Source organism: Scleropages formosus, chromosome 10 (genome assembly GCF_900964775.1).
Source record: "Scleropages formosus chromosome 10, fSclFor1.1, whole genome shotgun sequence".
Taxonomy (NCBI): Eukaryota; Metazoa; Chordata; class Actinopteri; order Osteoglossiformes; family Osteoglossidae; genus Scleropages; species Scleropages formosus.
The window spans coordinates 15,327,571-15,352,656 of NC_041815.1; the positions used below are offsets into that span (position 1 = coordinate 15,327,571).

Consider the following 25,086-nt stretch of genomic DNA (forward strand, 5'->3'; position numbering starts at 1 on the left):
CTCATGCCTGTCAGTGCTCCTGACAGCCTTTCCCCATTTACATTCATCCCCAAACTCTGTGACCATTGGCAGAGGCTGCATATCATGTGCCTCCCACTCTCTCCAGGTGAGCAAGAACGTAGACAAGTGGCTGTGGATGCTGAGCGCAGCCCGCATTTTGACGCGCGGTGAGGGTGATGCCAATGTGGTGAAGAGCCGCCACGGCAGCTTGGAGGCTGATTTTGGGAGCTGGAAAGCCCGCCTTCTGAAGCGTCTGGAAGCCCTGGTCCGTGGGGAGAAGAAGGCGTGCAGTGGGAAGTGCAAGAAGGGGACCTGTAAGAGCAAGGGCAAGGGGAAGGTCCTGGAGCAGTCAGAGCACCACAGCTCAGAGGCAAGGATGCTAACCTGTAGAACGTCATAAGTGTATTTTTTTTTCTTCAGATTTTTTAATTGTTGATACGGTAAGACTCACTGACGCTTCTTATACAGAATGAGTGAAAAGAAGCCCTGTGTTCTCCATAGAATTAACTGATTCAGTGGCTGACATTCAGAGCTTTAACAGATTTCTAAACTGGGAAGTGTTTTTGTAGTTGCGACCCAGCTGTTTTCCTAATCTCTTTGCATGTATGAAATGTTTTTATTCAAGTCAATAGTGTGTCTAATTACAAATGGCAATGAATGTGCATATGGTCTTTTGTAAAATGAAAATGAGAAGCAAGAGAAATCCGCAAATAAGCGTTCCACCAATGATGTGACACATCATTTTTATTGGTTTGGTGTGGCTTGACGCTAAATAAGTCTGCAGTGGCAGTTTGCGTCTCAAGAAGCTGCCTGAGTGACGGGAGCCACTTGTAGCGGCTTTTATTTTTGCAGGAGCAGCTGATGGAGACCAGCAGTGACGCAGAATCTGCCACAGGAGAAGAAGCAGACCACCGCTCTGTTGTTGACATGGAAGACCTCGGGAATGTCATGAATCTCATGAGGAAAGCTAAGGTGAGGCGAATGGCACATCCATGTGAGTGTCTTCTGTATACGTACTCTGTGTGTGCTGTATGTGTGTCTGGAACAAATTGAATAAGTGGAAGCTGAATGTAAGTAGTTTGGGTTCATTGAAGGAAACTGAGTTTCTAATGGGTTTTTCAGCCTGAGCCAGTTTCATATGACTTGCATGGTAGTGAACTGTAAGTGCCAACTCCCACTGTTGGATGAATCATCAATGAGGAGAGTAATGCAGACAGAACCCTGGCTGTAGACTTCCCTTCGCCATTAGCATTGTCATTAGTAATTTAACTGCATATTTTCTGGACCATTTTATACCTCTGTTTTTAAAAACAAATTTTGTAGTCTGCTGAAGCATATAGGTTCGTGATGGACACTGGTGGCGAGACAGCAGAAGGTGCTGAGATGACCCTTCTGGTGAAGCTGCTTCCCACTGCAGCTCTTGGCCCCTGTGTTTGTGGCCAGCTGTGATTGGCAGGACAGAAATGTCATGCTGGATTTGGGCTTTGGTCCTGTGGGCCAGTACAGGGTGCACCATCCTGGCTGCTTACCATTCTGTTTCACTTCCCTCCCAAGCCTGTCCCCTAAGGCTCATTTCCACGCATGTTCCTGGAGACAGCCTGCATGCCAGGAATGTTCTTGTACCATCTTTCCTCAGGAGAGACCGTGACAATTCAGCAATGACCGTTTGTGTTCGAAGTTGGGCTCTGGGTTTTATATCTGTTCATCTGTGCCTGACTGTAGAATTCACATTTCAGTGGTGCAATTTTAACTCTTCAAAACACTTGATAGACTAGAAACAGATGGAACAGAACAACATGGTGTTCTGTACTGATGGTTGAGGGAGAGTATACTGTAGAATTATACAGAAATCTGGTGGAACAGCATAGAGGTGAATCTGCACTGGACTTGTAACTTCTAAGTTACTAGTTTGAGTCCCACTAATGTAATACACTAGAGCAATATACTTGCCCTTCAGTAAAAATACCCAGCTATTGAAATGGGTAAAAGTTTGAAAGTGGTACTGAAATTGTAAAATACTTAAGTTTTGAAAGTTGTACTGTGTCAAAAATATAACAATTTCTAATATTGCTAATGTTAAACATTAGGGGTCATTAGCAGGTACTAAACAAACAAAAGCAGAGATGTGGAGCTCAGGCTATCTCTGAGAGCATTTGGTACTGTCCTGAAAAGTTAAGCAAATTTCTGAAAGACATATCTGGCTGTCAATGCACCTTAGGCAGTAAACACCCTATTACATCCTGGAGGCAGGAAATCGGATGTGTTTCGACCTGTTTAATTCCTTCTGATGTGTTCTGATGGGAGGGCTGAAAGGTGCACTTTGCTGTGATGTGTCAGCCAAGGGGGCACCATGCCTTTCTGTTCTGTCTCTTTGGTTGTCTTAGTGGGGACAGCAGGAAGCATAATGGTTAGAGCCCATTGCCTGGCCTTGCAGTTGGAGCTTCAAGGCTCAAATCCTGCTTGCTGCTCTAGGACCATCAATCAAGGTAGTTACCTGAATTTCTCCAGAGTAAATGTACATGGGTAAGTTATTGAAAGCAGCTTAGTGCACAAACGTAACACTGAAATTTGCTTTTGGGGAAAGTGTGAGTTGAAAGAATCAATGCGAATCTGATACTTATATAAGTCACTTGAACATACATAGTTTCTGGTAATTTTTGGGCCTTTTTAAGAGAAGGAGAGACATCTGAATGTAATATTCATACGTTTTATGAGTTTTTGTATTATGTAGCTTAACCAGTTTGATCAGGATGTACCACATTTAAAGAGCTCAGTGATAATCTTTCCTTTTGGCTAAATGTGTCTGTGAAGTTTCTCATTTCAGCCTGTAGGTGGTGTCACCGTGATTCCTGTGTTGGCGGTGAAAGTCACTGGTGATGAGCTTGTGATTGTATAGGAGCACTGGAAATGTATGATGTGACCTTGACATTTATTTTAAGTATTTTTAACATGTTATGGTCATTTGTTAAATAAGCATCCCAGTAAATGATTTGTTTTTGCTGTACACAAATAAAGATGTACAGTTTCTAATAGACAAAAAGTCAGTTGAAGCTGCATTACAACTGCCTGTATGCCTCTGAAATCCTATTTGTGAAATAATCTGAAGAGAAGTGTTTGCTGTTATGATTGTCAGTCACTCCATTCTGGTATATGCAAAGATATTTCACACCTAATAGTAAAATGTAATGAATGGCTGATAAGAAAAAACTATGCTAAGTTTTTATAAATTAAAGCCTGACATTCTGTTTGTAGGCTAAATGTTAGGTACTGTGAGATACTTTGCTGAGTTAATAACTCCAAATGGTTTTTGACATTTTGGCATCAGTATATATGGATATTAGCTACAAATCAAGTAAATGGATTTTGTTGGGAGTCACTTTAGGGAGAATCAATAGATGGAATAGGGCAAAATGCAGAGCATTGTTGCTCTTTAATGTTTTTAGACAAACACTTGTCAGTACACATGCATCCATTAGCATTTGCCATTAAAGTTTTATATGACCTCATGTGCCATTTGGTATACTAGCAGAGATGTCAGCAGTCAGGTTAGTACCGTTTGTTACCCAGCCTGGAGGCCTCCTGCACTCACGCAGTTGCTGGAAACCTGGACAAGCAGCAGCAGCAGCAAGATTGCCTACTCTAGCTGGATATCAGCTTCAGTGTGTGAGCCAGTAGACTAACCTCCCTGCCCCATTGCTGTTTCTGACCTCTGAAGGACTAGTGTGTCACTGTGGTGGAGGTGCATCTGCTGGGACACTTACAGACACAAGGTGCTGTGTTGTGTAGCTGTTGCTGGTGGACAGATTGCCTTCCTGTCAAGTACACGTTGTAGTACAGTTCGAGATGCAACTGAGTTCTGAAGGAAAAGGGCACATTGCTCATGAGCCAGATGCTTTGCAGCCCATCCACTATAGTTGGGGGTTCCCAGGGGACACTGCTACCTGCACATGATAGAAAGAAATAAGCTGAAAGTTTTAGTTGCCTGTATCAGTCTGACCTTGGAAGAAATCACATGCTTGTAGTCAACCCTGAAGTTTTTTTTTGAGAACAGTGGATCTGAAATGCCTCCAGAATGCCTGACCATGAGAGTCATTGTTAAAAATTGTCAGCCTGACATGGGAACATACGGTAAGTGTTTGTGTAGGATTTCATTGATCCAATAAATAATTTTAATGTACAGTAAAGCTTACTATCTTTTCAAGAAATGGAAGGAATACCTTATCTTTAAGTCAGTGGATGAAGTTTTCTGCTTCTGCATGCATGTGTGTGTGTGGAAAAGAGATGGTGGTGCAGGGATTTCCAGGGAGCAGCATGAGCCCAGAGAAACAGGCAGACATGTTAACACAGTTTGACACCACTGGAATCCATATATGTTATGTCCCACAGCTGAATTGGATTTTTTGGGACCTGGCAATGTGTACGAGGTATATGCGTGTGTGTGTGTGTGCATGCAAATTCATCTGTGTTTTATTAAGTTCAAGGTAGGAAGCCATAGATTTAATTAGTTTAAAATTTTTTTGGCAACATTGTCATAGTATGTTTTAAGTACTTACTTTATTAACAGCTTGTCCTGGTCAAGGTAGGGGCACTCCGGAGCCTATCTTGCAATCACTGGGCTCAAGGCAAGAGGGTTACACATAGTAAGACAGGAGTAAAAAAACATCTGTATAGGAACAGTTATGATTTTGGCCATTTTCACTTCTGATTGTTCCTTTAAATGGTCAGTTTTCAGTCTTTTGAGGACAGCCACTGGGGTTAGTCTGTGCTACCACAGCTTGCTGTGGCCTGTTCAGGTACAGCATGGTACAGTATGGCTAATTGCTAAGGAATGTCGTTCATCATGACCAGGCACGGCCTCAGAAACGTGATCATAGATGCGGTGGACTTTCTGGCAGCATTTAATCATCCCTGCCAGACTCTGGGAGCTTGTTGCCTGGTCTGTGTGAGTCATAGACCCGGCAGATGGGCCTCAAGCAAGGCCAGCTCCTTGTAAATAGGTTGGAGTGTGTGGTGGGGGAGGGCCTGCAGGGTGTGTTCAGGTATTTTAACTTTGTGCACTTGATGGGGGTGCTTGCCTGTAGATGGGTTGGTAGTTTGGATGAAATTTTGTGTGTTTGTGGGGGGTGGGGTTGCAGGTGGGGTTGACTGTGGTCTCTAAAGCTGACAGTTCATGCAGTTCCTCCATCTGTGCCAGCATTTATAGGTCTGAACGTTGTGTTTATGAAATAGCCCTGAAGCCTATTTCTTTCACTTTGCTAAGCCCTGGCATGCCGTATGCTGCAGCCCACTATTTTATTAGCTCTTCCCCAGGCGTCTTCTGACATCGCCTATGAATTTCTAAACAGTGTGTCATTGTTAAAATAAATGCATTCTGTGAGATTTAAAATGTGGAGAAAGTGTTTTGCTCTGTAGATGCCATTATTACTTCAGTTTCATCCAAGAATACAGAACATTTTCATTGACTTAGAATGAGACTATTGGCCAATATCTCCGCTGGTGTGTTTTGATCAAACATAAATTGGGTTTGGAGCACTTATTTCAGTTGCTCAGGGCAGCTCATGTGGAATACTGAAGTGCCCTATGGTTCTGTTTGCTGAAAAAAGGTCCTTTGCACGCTGGTGTATGAATGACTGGACCGGCTGTGAGGCTGTAGCTTGCTGTATATTCTATTGACAGTGATTAATGTTCCAGTGGTGGTGAAGTGTTCCAGCATGCACTTGCAGCGCCAACTTTGTTGGAAGAATTTAAAGCCATAATATCTTTGCCATCTCATTGCCAAATTGGAATCTTTTGAAATCTCTTATTATTATTTAATCTGGCCAGGGCTAAGGGTGTTGACCCAGATCACATTCTATAGTGTAGTTTTCCTCAAATGACCACTGTAATGTGAACCAGCATAAGAGGTGCTGTTCTCAGTGTTGTGTCTGCTCTTTCACATTAAACATTCATCCTGTGTACCAACATGCCAGTATTCAGTCCTTTAGTGACTAAACAAGCATGCCCTGTTGAGATAAACTCAGTGGGATGTTTTGAATAAATACATAAGATTAACTCAGTGTCAGTAGGTGAGAGATGTATTTTAAGATGAACGCTGTCTCAGTAGCAGGGGAAAACAAAAGGATCTCTTTATGCGTGCATCATATGAAGTTTAAGTATGAAAGTTACAGCAGTCAAAAAAATTCCCAGTGAAGGGTGGCATCCTGAGTTCTCTCTCAGGTCAGTTAGACCTGTCATGCCCACATGGTGTCAGTTCTTTGACCACTTATACTTCATCAGGCCTGGTATTTTCAATTTCAGATTTAATGCTGGGGCCCAGTGGGTGGCCCCAACAAAAATTACCCAGCTCTGTAAATGGGTAAATAATTTTAAGTGTCTTACGAAGGAAGGCTACACTTATGGATTGCTTTGGAAAAAACTAAATGAAGATAAATAATTCTGCAAAACTTTGAGAAAACCCAAACTGAAGTTTTTGTTGTGTGTGTTTCTTGTTAATGGATGAGGGGTGAGTCCTTGGAGTCCATTAACAACCCCTACCTTCTTTTCCATGTGTGGTGGCATACAGGATGAGGTAGAAGATAGTCGACAGGAGCTGAAAAGGAGAAAGAGTGAGGAAGAAGAACACAGGGAGATGATCACTCCGGCGCTGAGGGAGGCCCTCACTAAGCAAGGTATAGAAACACAGGAATCAAAATGACTGAAAGGGTGTGGGTTCAAAGCCTTCTTTTAAGGTTTGCTGTCCCAAATAAGCTTACTGGATTAAGTGCCTAACTGTGCTGATGGACTGAGAAGTTTGTTTTCGGATACCTGTCTTTTGAATAAAACACTCCTCATGCTTGCGTGTCAGGCTCGTTGCAGAGGTCCTGCTTCTGTCTTTATGTTCTTTTTAAAACTCTGGTGATGCGTGGAAACATTTGCAGCAGTAGGCTATAGGAGAAGACCCTCTTCCTGTGTTTAGCTCTCTGTAATGAAGAAGCTCATCTGAATACTTGACACCAATGAGTTATAAATATCTGTCCCCATGGTGCCACAAATGTTACAAAATGTTTTTCACAACAGCTCTGTGTTAACATGTGTTTTCAAGAATAAAATGTTGAAATCCATTTTTAATTTGAAAGTTTTCTGCTTTTATAGGCTGGAAAGTTTAACACCTACTTGCAAACAAAGTCCACAATATAATTACTTATACTAGAATACTGAACCATAGGGTACAGTTAAGATTATTTCATTCTTTGTTTTTTAGGTTTCATTACTTTTTTGTTGCTTGTTTTTTTAATGGTTTATGAAACTTGATATATTTGGACACAGGGATTATTCTGTGATGCTGCCACATACACTTATCATGCAGTAGAGCCTATCACTCAGAGCTTTCCACATTGCTGTCCAGCTACTGCCTCTTCTCACTCAGGGGCTCTTGCTGGCCCAGGAGGGCATGGCCTAAGCAAGTCAAGCCAGCCCTGGCTCTGAACATTCACCCAGCAGCTTACTGCATTAGCAGGAGTGACAGTGTAGTGTTGAAAATGTCAGGAAGTGGAAAGATGTAAGATTAGAAAGTCTGAAAGAATTTACTTAAGATAACACTGAATATTTAAAAAAACCAATTATATATTTCTTAAAATGCATTTTCTGTCGTGGTACTTGGAAGGTTAGTCCACATGTGTTTGGTTTGTTCTGGTTGAGATATCCTTGTTGGAGCCTTAGCCACTGGGCCCAGAGCTAAGAGGCCCATCTCAGTACATGTTCTTAATATTATTCATGAGGACTTCTTACAGCTGCCTAAAGCCACCCAGAGATATGAATTTACCCCCAGCCAAGGGCTCCAGAGTGTGACTGTCGAATAGCCTGTCTTTGTATGCAATAGAGAAACCTGGAATGCTCTCATTTGTGCTGGTTTGGCATCAACCACACGTGTCTTAAGCACATGGCTGAGAGTTGCGTTTGTCCCTAGTGGCTGTGTGAAAGCAGACTGTTAGCAGTTGGGAGGATGTCTTTTACTGTAGAATCGCAGACTCAAGCGCTGCAGCTGTGTGTGATGGCGCCTGCTGGAAGGCAGTGATATTACTCCTCCTTTCCCCATCATCCTTTGCTTTTTCCTTCAATCTTGTCTGAAGGATTCCTCAACGTCTAATTGGGTTGGATTTGAAGAAGAAAAAGCAGTTGTCATTGGGACAGTCAACATGGTGCTACTTTTCAGACAAGATGCTGAATAGCAGAAGTATGTTCTTATATAGCTAACCCATCTCAGATGTTTAGCATGTGTGTGAAAAATTGATAAATACAATTGAGAAACATCATTAGTCTTATTCTCAGGTATATATAGTTTTGCCCATTTATACAGCTGAAAATTTTACTGGAGTATTTTAGGGGAGGTATCTTGCTCAAGGGACAACGCATGGGCACTTTCTTTGGCCTAGACCTTATAACCACCAGGTTCCCAGTCTGTGCTCTTGACCCACAGGTACCTGCAACAAAAATCCTACAGTTTGAACTGTGGAGCCAGAAAATTTTGTGGTCAAAATGTGTGTCAGATATATTGACCAGCACAGTGTTTGACCTTGATCGTTCAGAGAACAAGTGAGACCAAGCTAGGAATGTGCCTCTAGAGATGAAGATTCGCTACCCCCAGCACAGTACATAAAACTGAGCATTCATAAAAACAGTTGATGCTGCCAGTTTGAATTTAACAGAGGAGGGTCATGATGAATGGGTTTGATTTGGAGGCTGAGTGAGAAGACCGTGTTAGATGTGTTACCAGCCCTGCAGTCTCAGAAGTGCTACCGTGTCCAAGATTGCTGGCATGGGTTCGTCTGTTCCAGCTGGAATCGTAACCACACGTATTACTAATTTCACAGGGGAGCTGCGATTCCCTCGGTCGTAGTACTTGCTGTCTTGGCTGCTAAGCAATGCTTGGATAGGAATTGTGGGTAATGGAGTTCCTTTCTGTGTTGGACTGGCCTGTGACACTGCTGCCCTTGCTGATTCTGCAGGGCTGGTCAGAGAAGGCTGCCGATTCAAGCTGTGCCCAGGAATATCTTGTACGTTTACGGTTATTTGGTAGGATTCCAACTTGACTCGTTTGAGTTCTTTGATTTCAAAGGCTTCAGCTCTAACCAGTTCGCTCGCTACCTGTTGGATATAATGTAATGCGCAACCAACCTCTGTTGTATGGAGGCAAGGTAGTTATGAGAAGAAAATTGATTTCTCCCCTGGTCAAAGCAACATGGCAAGGCTCGCCTCTCTGATGGCTCTTTTGTTAAAGGTTAAACGAGAAGCTGAACCTAATTTCCTGTACGACACCGTTTAGCACGCTGAATTGGAGATGAGGTTATGGAGACGGAAAATAGATTTACTGAGCTTAAGTTTCTTTACGACGGGCACTTCCTTGAGAAGCTCTGTGAATAGAATAATAAAATTGTGTTCCTGTGTTGTTTACTCACATGTGAGATCCATTTTCCTTAGAGTTGTGCTGCTTAGCACTTTAGTTAATTTTAGGAAAATCACTGCTTTATGTTCAGCATGGAGTCTGATTGTGTAACCTTTAGGAAACGCCTCCGAATCCTGTTTAGTCCTTGAATTTCAGATTGGGATTCTAATTGCAGACGATCAAAAGAGACCATTAATAGTGCCTTTTCGACAGGCAAGGGCGCAGACACTGACGCATACAGCTCAGTCTGGTGATGAACAGGACTGTTTACTCTGCATTTGAAGGCCAGTTTCATGCAGAATAGTGCTCTTTTCTCTGCTTTTGTTTGTCAGTTTGCATGTTTCAAATCTCAGCGTGTACCATGGTGCGAGCCACTCGGTGCATTTACTCAATCTTTGATGGCACATGTGCAGTTGGCCAGACTCTATAGGTTTAGCCTTTTACCGTTTTTTTTTTTTTTGTCTTCCACAGGATACAAATTAATAGGAAGTCATTCAGGAGTGAAGCTGTGTCGTTGGACAAAGGTAACCAACCATCCCTACTATGTGATTTACTGATTGGTGACTGTAGATAACACTTACTGTGACTGTATGTGTGACATTGCTCTGCTGTATGAGTGGGTGAATGATTGTAGGGGGTTTAGTGTAGCATTTATTCCTCTGTAAATCATTTTGGCGAAAGGCTTCAACTAAATATGATTTAATAATCAACCCCGCTCGGGACAAGTGGTTGTACACATTGCGTGTGTGCACGTGGGCCACTTTAGAGAAAAGGCTCTGCTAAATGATCGCAGTTCGTTTGCAAAGGTGAAGACTGGAAAGTCCTAGAAACTTCAGGTAGCCGCAGGTGTTTTTTGTGCTGGCGCAGTGATCACAGTGATGTGCTACTTGCTGTCATTCTCCAGTCCATGCTGCGAGGGAGGGGAGGCTGTTACAAACATACGTTTTATGGGATTGAATCACACCGCTGCATGGAGGCGACCCCCAGCCTTGCATGTGCCAACAAGTGTGTCTTCTGCTGGAGGTATGTTCACATCCTCTCACCCCCCATTTTTTTTAAAATGAAATTTGTTTCATGGAGACTATTTAAACCCTTTTTAAGAATTGTAAATTACAAACGTAAACTCAGTTGTGTCATTATCCTTGTTCTGTTAATTTTCTTTTATTGTTTGCACTAATTTACATTTTATCGACTGATCTGTGATTAATGTTTTTTCCAATTGTTAACTCACAGAATATATATATTTCAGCAGCGTAATGTGTGTGACAGGTGCACACTGTCTTGTTATGGATTGTTGAAGGCGGAGAAGCCAAAAGGACCTCCCGCCCTGCTCCCTTGCGGCTGACCTGCCTCTTTTTGTCTGTAATATGTCAGCTGTCTTTGTTTGCTGAGTGATGCCAGTGTTTATGGTCTGCAGAGTTATAAATGCCCACAAATGGTAGTGATTAACGGCTCAGCTAATTGGGGGTTTACCTGTAAATGACAAAAGTCCTCATGTCCTCTGACAGTGCTACAGCTGATATCTTAACTAGTTAGTTTTTCATCTTGTACTGTGTGGTAGTTCTGGCAGGCAGGGTGTCACTGTTTATGGTCATTAAGTGAAAATAACTGCAACTCTAAAAATTTAAGGTGAGCTGGAATTTTGTGGTAATGGAGACAAATTGGTCTGTTCTAATTGAAGGGGAATTCATAATACTGTTAACACTGGGGGGAAAAAGTTTAAAATGAATGGTTTTACATTTATTCATTTAGCAGATGCTTTTCTCCAAAGCGATATACATCTCATAGAAAATACAATTTGTGCATTACATTAGGTGAAAGAGAGACATAGTTCCAGACATGTGATTCTTAAGTAAACTTTTTTCTTTCTGCTTTGTTCATCGCGCGAGTAGGTGCATAAACTCAGAATGACGAATCCTGATCGCCTTCCTACAAATATTTTTTTTACAAAGCTACACAAACATTTACATACAATACTGGAGTAGCAGTTGTGTAAAGGCTTATCTGGGCATGATCATAAAGTTAAAGTGTATGAACATTTACACCATACGTGAGCTTGAGAGATCATGAGCGAAGTGAGTCCGGAAAAGGTGATATTTCGGACCCTTCTTGAATGTAGACAGAGTTTCAGGAGTTCTGAGTGAGAGGGGAAGGTCATTCCACCACAACGGAGCCAGAACTGAGAATCTCCGCACTTTACCTTTCGTGCACGGGACCACCAAGTGGGCAGAAGTAGACGAGTGAAGGGGTCTGGTTGGGTGTAGCGGTTGATTGAGTCTTGTAAATAGTTAGGAGCAGTTCTATTGATGCATTTGTAAGCAATAACCAGGGTCTTGAATTTGATCCAGTCAGCTATAGGGAGTCAGTGCAGAGAAACGAGTAGAGGAGATGCATGGGAACGCTTTTTTGGTTTTATGTGTCAGCAATGTTAAACACACAAGGATGACAAAAAAATTTGTTAAAAGTTTATGAAATCACATCATGGTGTGAAATTCTTCTTGACCTTGAAGTACTGTCAGAACCTTTCATCCTAATGGCTGGTGCCACTTTAGAAAGCACATGGCCCACGAGTACTGCATCGTAGAGCAATGTCAGCCCTTGACAGGCTGATTCCGTGTTGTCGGCACGTCTTTCAGATATATTAGAAATCCACTTTCTCACGTGCATACACCCATTCTGCTTTTGATGTGCGCAGGAAAGAAAATTCTCAGACACTGGCAGCCAGGGTTTTGTCAGAAGAGATTGAGAGCCATGACTTTGTCTCCTTTCTGGCCACAAGTGGTGCTCTTTGGCTAGTGTTAGCAGTTCTGCATGCCACGGTCAGTTGTAGGTCATGACTGAAGCTCTGTGATTTTTGCCTGGATGTCTAAGGTATTCAGGCTGAGCAGCAATGCATTGATTTCTCCGCTTTACTACTGCTCTCTCTCCGATTGAAAGAGAAACGTACAGTTTGGGAACTGGATAGATCTTTGGAATGAAAGGTTGAAATCTCTCCACCTGTCTATGAAATGGGATGCTGTTTGGACACTCTGGACAAAAATGTCAGGTAGGCAGATAACGGGGATAATAAATAATGGTAAGAATTTTCAGAAAGACAACTTGAGTCTCTTCACTAAGAATGTAGAAATGAGGCAAATCTGGTGATTCGGTGATGAATTGCAGACAAGTTACATTATGCAGAGTTGTCAGAGGACATGGCAACTATTATAATGCAAATATATAGAGCGAGCTTAAGGCAGTGTTTTTTTTTTTTTAATATGTATATACATATGCATGCTGCTGACTCTGCATGATTTTGAAATCAGAAATGCATCAGTAATCATGTCAGCATTTGCAAAAACAGTTCCTTATAAAGAGGCAAAGTTCTAAAAAGTGAAAATAGGTGAGTAAGAGAGCTGTTCTGGAGAGCCCTTGGTGTGAAACAAACAGCCTTGGAAAGTGAATTAGAGAGAGCCAAGTGTAAGACTCGGTGCAAAATTTGGACCAAGAATTTCCTTCTGTTTCAGACAGAGTGGCTGTTTAAGCCTTGATGGCAAACGTGTGTTTCAAAGCTTTGGAGGCCACCAGATCTTGGCAATGTGCAGAGTATTAGAAGTTAAGGGTATAGAAACAGCAGCTGGACATTGTGCTTAGCTCCTTTTATTAACAGGTCCTGTCAATGCAGCAGTAAGCATGTGCTGACCAAGATCGTTGCGGCGAGTGTGAATTTGAATGGTTTGTGACTGGAGAGACACATCCCCTGGCCTGCCCAGGGCTCATGCCACACTGAACTAATCAGTATTGTCCTGCCTCTGCAGACACCACACCAACCCGGTGGGAACAGAGTGGCGCTGGAAAATGGACCCACCCGAGATAATTCTTCAGGAAGCCCTGCAGAACCACCAGAATATGATCAAGCAATTCAGAGGTAACTCAGCCTCTTAATATATCTGTCAGGATTTTATTGCTGAAAAGGCAAGTTTAGAATAGGGCACAGTATTGTGTGTTTGCCTTGTGTCATTTGGCAAGAAAATGTAACAATTTCACAGGTCAGTGGGTTACTGCAGTATCGGGAGATAAGGAGTTTCTGGTGAGAAGGTGGGCTCTTGCATACGCTAAACGGTGAGTCATATGTTTCACTGGAGACCTCTGCACAACAATGATAATTTGTTTCAAATGGCCGTGTTTTGGTAAACTAAAACAATTTTTTTTTTGATAAGGCTTTTTTTTTTTTTTTGCTTTAAATGACAGTTTTTCTGCTTATGACAAAAATGATAAGGAAGGGTAGTGGTTTATGAAATTATAAAATGATATTTATTTTAATTATATATTTTTTTATTTAACACAAAATATATTAAAGAGAGGGGGCGCGGTGGCACAGTGGGTTGGACCACGGTCCTGCTCTCCGGTGGGTCTGGGGTTCAAGTCCAGCTTGGGGTGCCTTGCGACGGACTGGCGTCCCGTCCTGGGTGTGTCCCCTCCCCCTCCGGCCTTACGCCCTGTGTTGCCGGGTAGGCTCCGGTTCCCCCGTGACCCTGTATGGGACAAGCGGTTCTGAAAAATGTGTGTGTGTATATTAAAGAGAAAATAACCAATTTTTTCCTTTCTTTTGAAGATCATAATTAAAGTTGCTACTTCATACATGTGATCGTTTTTTTTTTTTTTTTTTTTTTTTTTTTTTTGCGTTCTGAATGGATAAGGGGGTGCAGTGGCGCAGTGGGTTGGACCACAGTCCTGCTGTCCGGTGGGTCTGGGGTTCGAGTCCCGCTTGGGATGCCTCGCGACGGATTGGCGTCCCGTCCTGGGTGTGTCCCATCCCCCTCCGGCCTTACGCCCTGTGTTGCCGGGTGGGCTCCGGTTCCCCGCGAGCCCGCATGGGACAAGCGGTTCAGAAGGTGTGTGTGTGTGTGTGTGTGTGTATATTAAATGCCTTTTCAGCCATAGAAGCTATTCAGTGACTAGAATTATGGCACAACTTTAAGCAAACTGTGTGTGTCTGTTTAACTGACAGATGCTGAACGATCCTGGTTTGAACAGAACACTCACAATAGATGACTTTGCGTGCAGCATGTCTCTTTCTCTATGCACATAATTAATTTATCCCCTTCCTGACTAACACCAGAGACTACTGTCAGAGAATAGGGGCATTTGGGGGGGGTGTTTTTCAGTTCTCAGCCCTGTCTACATAGTGCAGTGTGACAGAGAGTCCCAGCTCAGCTTCACTCACATGCAACAGTCCACCAGCACATGGTTTTATGGAACCTGAGTGGCCCGTCCTTAACCTTGTCAGGTGGTTTGTCTTGAGATGACACATGGTGTGTGTGGATGCTGGGTGAGGGCAGAGATTTGAAAAACTCCAGGAAAAATGCTATTGTGTTGATTGAACCACTGCATTCCATCGTGATGCCTGTTCATATGCTTTGCCTTCCACAGGGAATGTTTTGGTCTGTTCATTTGTGTGTGCTAACAGTGTGCCAAAAACAGTTACTTGGTCCTCTTCTTCTACCATGAAGAGCCAGTTTCTTTTGATTTAGTGAAAGATATAATTTCTTCACCCTTTCCATGCAAAGCTTTGGGAGAATTAAGGAGTAAAAATATGTATTTGGCTTGCAGAAAGCTATCACTCTGAAGGTTTGTGCTTCTTAATTTAGCAACATCAGTTTGGTCTTTGGAACACATGGCACTTATTCCTTATTTCTCTTCTGTTATCCCAGTCACATTGTTCTCCCAGTATCTTTAATCTCACTACTTCTTGTTGAAAGACCTGTCAAGCCATTGCTGATAAATTTATAAGCCAAAAAGTAGAGTTAGGTGAGAAGTGTACATATTATTGCCAAATTGTATCAGTGTAACTCAGAGGCTACTACAGTAAAGAAGGTTAGGGAACTTTGTCCCCTGGCAAATTTTTGCTAAGTGAGCCTCCTATATGAACAGACAAATGGGCAAAGCTTGGCACTAGCAGGGCTGCTCCTCGTGTACTCAGCAGAAGGGGGCGCTATATTATAGAAGTCGTATCAGTGGTGGTATAGAGTATAGAGACAGGCCATTTGCTGACATCTTCTCAGGAGCTGAAATGGTGACTATAGAGTCAGCCCACATAAATCTTTCAGGGCAGCCTCTCAACGGTTTGAGGGTCTAGCCAATGAAGCATGTTGTTAACCCACCTGTCAGGCTGACGCAATTGCTTTGGGCGAATGAATTCTGGATCATGGTGTGCGGAGTCAAGCACTTTGTTTGGGCAGGGCTGAGGATGAATCCCTGAGACCCAAAAGAAGACATTCCAGGGTATTAACATTCAGGAGCTGTGGTTTTCACTTAAATGGAACCTTTCCCCAGATTGTTATTCCAACTCAATGTTCTCAGTTCAATGTTTTGTTTTTTCTTTAAGACTTATGAAACATGACTGTCAATTCAACAGTTTACCATTCTGGTGGCTTTGTTTTTTTGTGAGGGGGGGAGCAGAAACAGACCTACCAATGTAAGAATGTGTTCATTTTTTCCCATCTACACTGCAACTTTTACCTAATCCTGACTTTCATTTTCAAATTTGATCTTACTATCTCATGTTTTCCAGCAAGAATACAAGATAGAATATTGTAGCTGGTAGCACAGTGGCTAAAATGCATGCTTTTAATCAGAATACTGCCCTATGAGTCCTTGGAGGAAGCCTGCGGTTCTATCCTTTAAACTGAGTTGCTCAAGTAAAAAATATCCAACTGTATAAATGACTAATCTGTGTGTAGTCAGCTTGGATAAGTGTCTGCCAAGCAACTTAATGAAAAATAAATTTATCTCTTTGAAGCCAGTCAGGAAAAGCATTTTGGTTTTCTTGTGGGCTGGGGTGTTTGGGCATAGGAAGCTTATTTGGATGCAGTGCTGCCACGTATTGTAACTGCACTTGGACATTTGGGCAGCTAGTGCGAGCCTGGGTTGTTCTCATTAGGTGCTGTGGTACTGTAGAATAGCTGTAACCACACTGTGGCATACCAATGAGGTTTTCCCACTGTTGTAAATGAAATGAAGTCTGAATAGATACTGTACTTAACACGTTCCTGCCAGGTGCCAGGCAGACACACTCCTTGCGCATATGTATACTTGAATGTGTGACCACTGTTTACTTGTACAGGGGTGCCGGGTGTGCGGCCAGAGCGGTTTGAGGAGGGCCTAACAGCGAAGCACTGTGCACTGTCCCTGGTGGGTGAGCCCATCATGTACCCAGAGATCAATGCCTTCATCAGGTTGCTGCACCGTCAGCGCATCTCCAGTTTTCTGGTGACCAACGCTCAGTTCCCTGAAGAGATCAGGTGGGTTTGTGAGCTGAAGAGCTATCTCTGTCTGGTTCAAGCACAGTGGAAATGCTCTTGAGCTTCACTCTAGTTGCACTGTACTTTCTACTTAAGTCTCTTTCAGGCCACTATGGGCATAGAATGTTGTGATTTGGTGGGTCCAGCAGACAAAGGCTGTTTCCAGTTTGCTCATTTAACTTTTCTGATTTGGGAATTTGGGGCTGTGCACTTTCAGCCTGCTCTCAGCCTGTTCCATGTATCCCCAGCCTGATGAAAAATGCATCCTTGCCTTGCTTCCCGCAGTTTGAAGATGAAGCTTCTGCTTTTTGATGTGTGTTTGCATGAGTCAGGAAATGTTGCATAAACACAGTGTCCTTTAACTCACAGATGTATACACATTCACAGAGTGGTCTGAATCATACCGTGCAGTTAATGTTACTTACAGTGACAATGGTGAAGGTCAAGGGAATGAAAACTCCCCTCCTTCTTCTGATGAGTTTTCCACATCCTCTGGAAAGAAGGATGACCTGTGAGGAAGAGCCTGAGTAATGGCTTCAACGGCACCACTTTCAGTGGCCTTCATTTGCATGGACAGTATTTAGACAGTATTTTGACAGTTCAAATGAGTTCATTCCAAATGAGTGTTACTGATGAAATGTTTAAATGTCCTGTGGGCTGTCTGGGTGATCTGTTTACATGTGCAAAGCCCATAATCCAAGTAAAGTGATTTTTAACAGTTTGCCTCTCCCAGTGTAACATGCCTGCCCTGTTTTTGGGGGAAACAGTAAGACTGAGTAATTGGCTTCTACTATATTGTGAAAAACAGCAGCAAAAATGCCAGTAATTTTTTATATACACTTTTTTTGTGGACAAAAATGTAATTTCTGAGCTGTGGACCTCTCTGCTTTCTGTGGGTTTGTGAACAGACCTTATAGTGAGCCTCTTGATGAAGCTATTGAATGAAAAGGACAATTAAAATCATGTTCAACTCTGTGTTTGTTGATAACTCATCTACCTCTCCAAATGTCCATTATAGTGACCCTATTTATATTTTAGTCCAAAAGGGCAAAGTGCAGCATTTGTGAATTTAATTAATCGTTGGTAAGAGGGAATATTTACTGATATATCATTCTCAAATATTTACTTGTGCATCGTTATCTTTTTGATTAAATAATGTTGCTTAATTGAAGTTCAGTAGGAATTTATTCCAGTAAGTTTCACTAATGATCAAATAAAAAGCAACATTTTAACACCACCAGCAAACGTGCACCTACAAAAGTTTTCTAATATTCTCAATAGATGTTCCTTAACTAACATATCCAGTTCCCACAACTAACGGCTTCTCTATGTATTGTGTGATTTATTCAGTGAAAAAAGTCAAAGACAACTTCATTAACACTTAGAATTAAAACCAGCATAGACGTAGGTCTGCCAGGACCTGCATAGAGCACTGCTGCTGTATATAGTTCTTATGTCACATCCTCCTTTCAGAAAATTAAAGGGATAATCACACTAGCCCATGGGTATCTCTGAGAAATTGATTTGAATTAAGTGTTTTCAGCTGATAGTATAACGGTTAGAGTCGCTTCCTTTGGACTTGAAGAAGGTAGGACTAAATCTCACCTCCTCCTGTAGTAACCTTGAGCAAAGTTCTTTGCCTAAATTCCTTCAATAAAAGTTATTAGCTGTATAAATGGGTAAATATAGTGACCCATTGTAAAGTTGTGCACCTCCTCGCAACTCGCCACCTTCATCTCTAAGATCATCAACTCCTCGGTCTCCTCTGGCTGTTTCCCAGCTGCCTTCAAAACTGCTCTCATTTCACCTCTGTTAAAGAAACTCTCCCTGGATCTCATCTCGGTTTAAAACTACAGACCAGTCTCCCTCCTCTCCTTCCTGTCTAAAACTCTAGAGCAAGTGGCCTGTGATCAACTGTCTGATTTCCTCACCCAGAACCATCTCCTCGATGGATATCAGTCTGGTTTCAAAGTTGGTCACTCCACTGAGACGGCGTTTCTGGCAGTGTCTGATGCTCTCCAGTCAACTAGAGCTGCCTCCCTCTTTTCGGTCCTCATCCTCCTCGATCTGTCTGCAGCACCTGACATTGTCAACCACCGGATTCTGCTCTCCTCTTTTAGTCAACTTGGGATGAAAGGAGCAGCACTAAGATGGTTTGAGTCCTACCTATCTGACAGATCCTATCAAGTGGTCTGGCGGAGCTCTTGTTCTCCTCTGCCTCTCTCAACCAGTATCCTGCAGGGGTCGGTACTGGGTCCTCTTCTCTTCTTGATCTACACCTCCACCCTTGGCCCGGTCATAGCCTCCCATGGATACAGTTACCACTGTTATGCTGATGATACCCAGCTCTTCCTATCCTTTACACCTGGAGCATCAGACATTTCTGCACACATTGCTGCCTGCCTGTCAGACATCTCTGCTTGGATGTCTGATTACCTCTGACTCAACCTCTCCAAAACAGAGATTCTTCACCTCCCAGCTGACCTGTCCTCCTGTCACAATCTATTGATCAAACTGGACAACTCACTCATGCCTACCTCCTCGGCTAAGAGTCCAGGAGTGACGATTGATTCAAGTCTTTCTCTCAGCACATCGAAGCCACAACCTGGAGCTGCAGATACATCCTGCATAATATCCGCAGGATTCGTCCTTACCTCAGAACTGACTCTACCCAACTACTTGTCCAGGCCATGGTGACATCCTGTCTGGACTATTACAACTGTCTCATGTGGCCTTCCCGCTACTGCCATGAAACCTTTGCATTGATACAGAATGCTGCTGCACAAGTTGTTTCACTTGCCAAAGCGTTCCCATGTGTCTCCCCTACTCATTTCTCTGCACCGGCTTCCTATAGCTGACTGGATCAGATTCAAGACCCTGGTTATTGCCTACAAATGCATCAATAGAACTGCTCCTAGCTATTTATAAGACTCAATCAACTGCTACACCCCAACCAGACCCCTTCACTCGTCTACTTCTGCCCACTTGGTGGTCCTGTGCACGAAAGGTAAAGCGCGGAGATTCTCAGTTCTGGCTCCGTTGTGGTGGAATGACCTTCCCCTCTCACTCAGAACTCCTGAAGCTCTGTCTACATTCAAGAAGGGTCTGAAAACTCACCTTTTCTGGACTCACTTTGCTCATGATCTCTCAAGCTCACGTATGGTGTAAATGTTCATACACTTTAACTTTATGATCATGCCCAGATGAGCCTTTATATAGCTGCTACTCCTGTATTGTATGTAAGTATTTGTGTACCAAAAAAAAATTGTAGGTAGATGATCAGGATTAGTCTATCCTGAGTTTTGCGCACCTACTCGCGTGATGAACATCGGTTCATGAAGTGGAAAGAAACAAACTAGGTTTACTTAAGAATCACATGTCTGCAACTAAGGCGCTCTTTCTCCTAATGTAATGCACAAATTGTATTTTCTCTGAGATGCACGTCACTTTGGAGAAAAGAGTCTTCTAAATGAATAAATCTATATGTAGCAGTGTAAGTCACCTTGATGAATAAGGTGTGTGGGCTGATGACACTACGTAGTTTGTTGGAAAGTCGCTTTGGAGAAAAGCATCTGCTAAATTTAATAAATGTTAATTGTGAGTAGATTAACATTCTAAGTTGCTTTGAAGAAAAGCCTCATCTTAAATCACTGTAAATGTACATGCACATTAATTCCTGAATATTGTGTATTTGAATTAATCATTAAAGGTTTGAACAAAATTTAATTTCAGGAAAATATTAGCTGGAATGAGATGGCTAAGATTATGTTGTTCAGATTATGGTAATCTAATATAATTATCATTTTTGCATGAGCATTTTAATCTAAAAAATAATGGAATATTAGTATGCATGGATCCAGATATAAAATAGCTGATGAGATGGAGTATCTCATACTGTATCAACCCTTAACCAGGGGTAAATGGGCTACTCCCTAATATATGTGCTTCACTAACCACACCCACTCCAGGTCCCTGGTGCCCGTGACCCAGCTGTATGTCAGTGTGGATGCCAGCACCAAGGACAGCCTGAAGAAGATTGACCGGCCACTCTTCAAGGACTTCTGGCAGCGCTTTCTGGATAGTCTCAAGGCTCTGGGGGAGAAGGTAAGAGCTCAGGGTTTGGAGGGTGCTTGTGGTTCCCTCACTATCTAGTGTCCAGAGGCTTTGTTGAATGGAGGGAGAAGCACCTTTGAGGATCAGGAAGGTTCGGACTTTGATTTTGTGTATTGTTCAGGCACTGAACATAAGGCACCTTCATGAAAAAGCGAAATCTGTGAAATCAATTCTCCTCTTTGACTCATTGATGGTGAACCAGAGATGAACATGTGCTCGAAGGTAGAACAAAGAACATCTGTGAGTGCTTATAAAGGAGAATCACACCTTTTGGCATCCTTTGTAACTTTTGGCATCATAACTGTCAGAGGTTCAGTGGCACCTCATCATGACTCTCCCTCCCATTCCTGCATCAGCCACATAGTACTTCATCACCCTCTGCGTTGATGGAGTTCCCTCTAATGAGGCTGTTTGTGATGATAAGGAACACCATGGTAAGGTATAAACTGTTCACATCCTGACTGCCCAGAGAAACCCAGTTCACCTGCCCACCATCCAGGTGACCAACCCCAACAGTATCAGGATTGAATGACGACAGCTTGAAAACCAGGCTTTAGGCAGTTACTCAAGGAGGGCTTGGTTTTTTCTGTCAGTGTTTTCTTCTCTTTGAAGCCTTGACTGGAGATTCTTCTGTAGTTACACAACAGATGTCGCATTTGTGCAGCAAGGGTCCCTGAAGAGGGCACTTGATATCATTTCATCTCATTTCATTCTACAGTTGGGAGTGGTTATGACACCTTTTGTGTAGTGCAGGCTTTTATGGACTTTAGAAGCTCATTGTAAAGACTGTGAGCTGTATTCCCTGGATTTGAACAAATGTTGTAGTAGTAATGGACAATGTCCTCAGCTCCTGCGGTCCACTGGTATATGTTCTGGTGCAGAAGTTGTTGCTGAGAGTAGGAATTTGTGATAATGAAAGACAGCACTCATGAGCTTAGAAAATTAAACATACAAATGTCTGAGTGCTGTTCTTTATTTTTAAATATTGTGGCCAGTTTACTCAAGGAAATATGAATAAATGTGATATTATGTAATATTGTTCACCACTGAAACTTTTTGTCCCAGTAAAGGATCGCTTTGTAGGGGATCATGGGGAGTAGTAACTTGAACTGAGGATTGGGTTGTAGTTGGACAGTAGAGAGTATCCAGGCAAATTTACTGTCTGGTCCATTGTGGGTCAGTCAAGCCAAGTTTTAAACTAACACGTTATTAGTGGGCCTGGTAGGTGCTTTTTTTTTTTTTTTTTTTAAGTTGGGTGATAAATTCTTGAAAACAGAAACTGAGGTGGTAGGATACCAGTCACCCACATCATCAAAATTTACATTCTACACATTTTTGCTCTCATTGCATTTATTCACTGCTGGATGCTTAAAAACAAGCACACCAGATTGTACTGAGGGTACACAAGTGCCCAGGTAAATAACCTGCTGAGTGTTTTGCTCTTGATTCATTCAAGGTCATAGTGCTGATACCTTGTTTATAACAGGTTAATCACCTCTTCCTCTATTATACTGTTACAAGTTTCCTCTCACACTTGGCTTAAAAGATGAATGTCCTGGCTCTTGACATTGTCTGGTGGTTAATCTCATCTCATCGTTCCTCTTGTCTGTGTTTGTTTTATAATTCAAAGCAGACGAGGAGGAATGCAAACAGGCTGTTGTAACCTTAGCCAGACAACAGCAGCGTAATTTCTGAAATATCTTAGCTTTTTTTCATGGATCTTCTTTTTTGTTTTTTTTTTCTGTCATCTTGTAGTCCTCCATATCTAAAAACTCGACAAACATGGTCACTTCAGCTTTCTTACATCATTAATGCCATGGTGGAGAAACAGAATTTTTGATGATTGCCGACTTCTATTTCTCTACTGCTTGCACCGCTGTGTGTGGAGATGGTATGCCTTTGGGGGCCATCTCTCCACAGTGAAATTGCATGCGGCCGACATCGTGCACACGCACACAGTTCTGCGTGGGAGGATGGAAAGACGTGTGGTGCTGCCACAGTCCCAGCTCTCCGAGAGCTCATTTTAAAGTGAATCACATCCCTGGTTCCTTGGTTCTCCGAACCTCCACTTCTGCACTACAATCATTTCCTTTTTAGTGTGTGCTGCTCAGAGGCTCATGATATTCCCCCTTGTTTTCTCAGCATGAGTCACCAGGAGAGTTGAGTGGGACGTTTTCCTTGCTCTGTGGGCCGTAATTAGCAAAGTCCCTTTCAGCCGAGTCGCAGTATGGACTGAGCTTAACTTCCGTTCCTTCCATGTAACAGGATAAGGTGTCCGCTAGTCCTGTTTATGGGTGTGAGAGTGGGTGGTCTGGCCACTTACGGAGCTGGTTGTTCCACAGCCAGGCCAAGCTGCCTAAATCCTGGCTGCACAGAAGTTTTCTGCCTGCTCCCATGGAGAGACATCACCCAGATCACTACTTCCAAGAGGCTACAGCCTGGAAGTCACATTCTGTAGCTCATCCAAGTGTTTTTAACTGAGGGGTGGGCTGTCAGACTGATTATCAGCCAGGCCACGTAGCTCACTGTTTTGAGTAGGCCCTCCTGTTTTCTAGGAAATGCACAAATCAGGTGCTTTTGGTCAGCTGGCCAGATAACTGCTGACTCAGTGCCAGTTACTTGTCAGCAGCCAGTACTGGTATGCTCTTTGTGCAACTGCACAACTGATGAATCATCATTCGACTTCAGAAAAATTTACAGTGCAATCGCTATCATTGACTCGATCTTCAGTTGGCAGAGCCTTGGAGACACCTGCTGATAGTGATGCTGAGAGACTGGCAGATTGGTATGAAGTGTCGTTTTCTTTTGTAACACTGCCTTCTTTCCTATGGAATGGTACACATTTAACCCCATAAAAGCTTGTGGCTCCACTTCTAGCAGAATGTTTGTTCACAAGCAATTGGAGCAGAACATATATCCTGTCTATACATTTTAATTACCTTTAGTAAAGGTTTTGTAGAAGGCACTAGAGGGCAATGAACTCTGGTCATGAAATGTATCACCAGAAACTCTTTTATGCCCCATATACTGTATGACCCACTCAGAATGGCGAGACCCTTTGCAAGATAATGATGTTTTGGAGTTCTTACTGTGACATCTTAAAGGGAACAGCAGTATGTGTTACTTCTGGGAGCTCTCTGTTTATTGCAGAAGAGGAGTGAGTTCACGTCCAGCGCCCCCTGGGAGGAAGTTGGAGAGGAGTGGCTTGCTTCTCCTTAGGTGGGGGGTGCGTCACAATGTGCTGTGCTCCTTAAACTGGAGGGCTTACTGGTCCCCAGTGGATCCTGAAGTGAATGTGAATCTTTGGATTTCTCTCTCGCTGCTCCGACTACTGTTTGTAATTAATCCTGGATGCTGCTTCAGTGTCAATGACAGTAGATTGGGGAGTTTACACAGACACCAGCTCATGTGCAGAGGTTTTCTGAACAGTGATTTGACCAGATTTGGGAGCGTAGGGGTTGGAAGAAGAGAAGCTGGATGAGTAAGATGTAAAAAGACCTAGTGAGGAGGCATGGATATGAAGGAGTCTGCTTGGAGGGAAGGACACTGCATCGTCAGCAGACAGCCATGGAGAGATGGAGGTCTCTTTGCATAATTTATTGAGTAGGACTGAGCAGTAATGTAATTTTCTATGTGCTTTTCACCATCAGAAACAGCACTGCTTTTATCTGAAAGTAAAATACATCTTTAAACTTTTTTTTGCCCCAAGAAGGAAGTAAAAGTTAAAGTTCATCATGGTCCCAATGAAAATCTCATGTTCATTTGCCTGAACATTGTTGTGGTGTTTCAAAGAATCTGTGTATTATAAACCATATGACATTTCATGTTGACCTTACTTTCTGCTCCTCTCTAGCAACAACGCACCGTGTACCGACTTACCTTGGTCAAGGCTTGGAATGTAGATGAGCTGAAGGCCTATGCTGACCTTATTTCCTTGGGTCAACCGGACTTTATTGAGGTGAAGGTAAGCTGGCAGTGCTTCCCCCCCCTTCCTTGTGACCCACCTGCTCATTCAAAGGTCAAGGCTCTAGGACTGCATACTTTGCCCTCAATTGTTGTGGATGAAAGCACTTGCCTTGGTGTCTCGCTAATCTGCTGGTTAATGAATAGCATGCGTTTTAATTTTGCTCCTCACTATGTTTGTAGAAAACAAATAAGGCATGATGAAAGCAAAGTACCAGAGTTTATATGGAGTGAATTTAACTCTGGGAGACTTCCTGCTGTGGGGATTTAAATACTCTGGATGAAAGCTTTGCTGATGTTAATAAT

General features: G+C 42.8%; 1 protein-coding gene across 1 annotated transcript in view; it reads left to right on the plus strand.

Annotated features, from left to right (window-relative positions):
- tyw1 (tRNA-yW synthesizing protein 1 homolog (S. cerevisiae)) overlaps positions 1-25,086 on the plus strand; it is a 44,381-nt gene that overhangs the window by 5,480 nt on the left and 13,815 nt on the right. Inside the window, exons 6-14 of the mRNA XM_018732641.2 lie at positions 107-370; positions 853-972; positions 6,563-6,668; positions 9,893-9,945; positions 10,326-10,444; positions 13,219-13,328; positions 16,527-16,704; positions 20,673-20,808; positions 24,671-24,781. Coding sequence (XP_018588157.2) covers positions 107-370; positions 853-972; positions 6,563-6,668; positions 9,893-9,945; positions 10,326-10,444; positions 13,219-13,328; positions 16,527-16,704; positions 20,673-20,808; positions 24,671-24,781 — 1,197 coding nt within the window. The remainder of the gene's footprint in view (positions 1-106; positions 371-852; positions 973-6,562; positions 6,669-9,892; positions 9,946-10,325; positions 10,445-13,218; positions 13,329-16,526; positions 16,705-20,672; positions 20,809-24,670; positions 24,782-25,086) is intronic.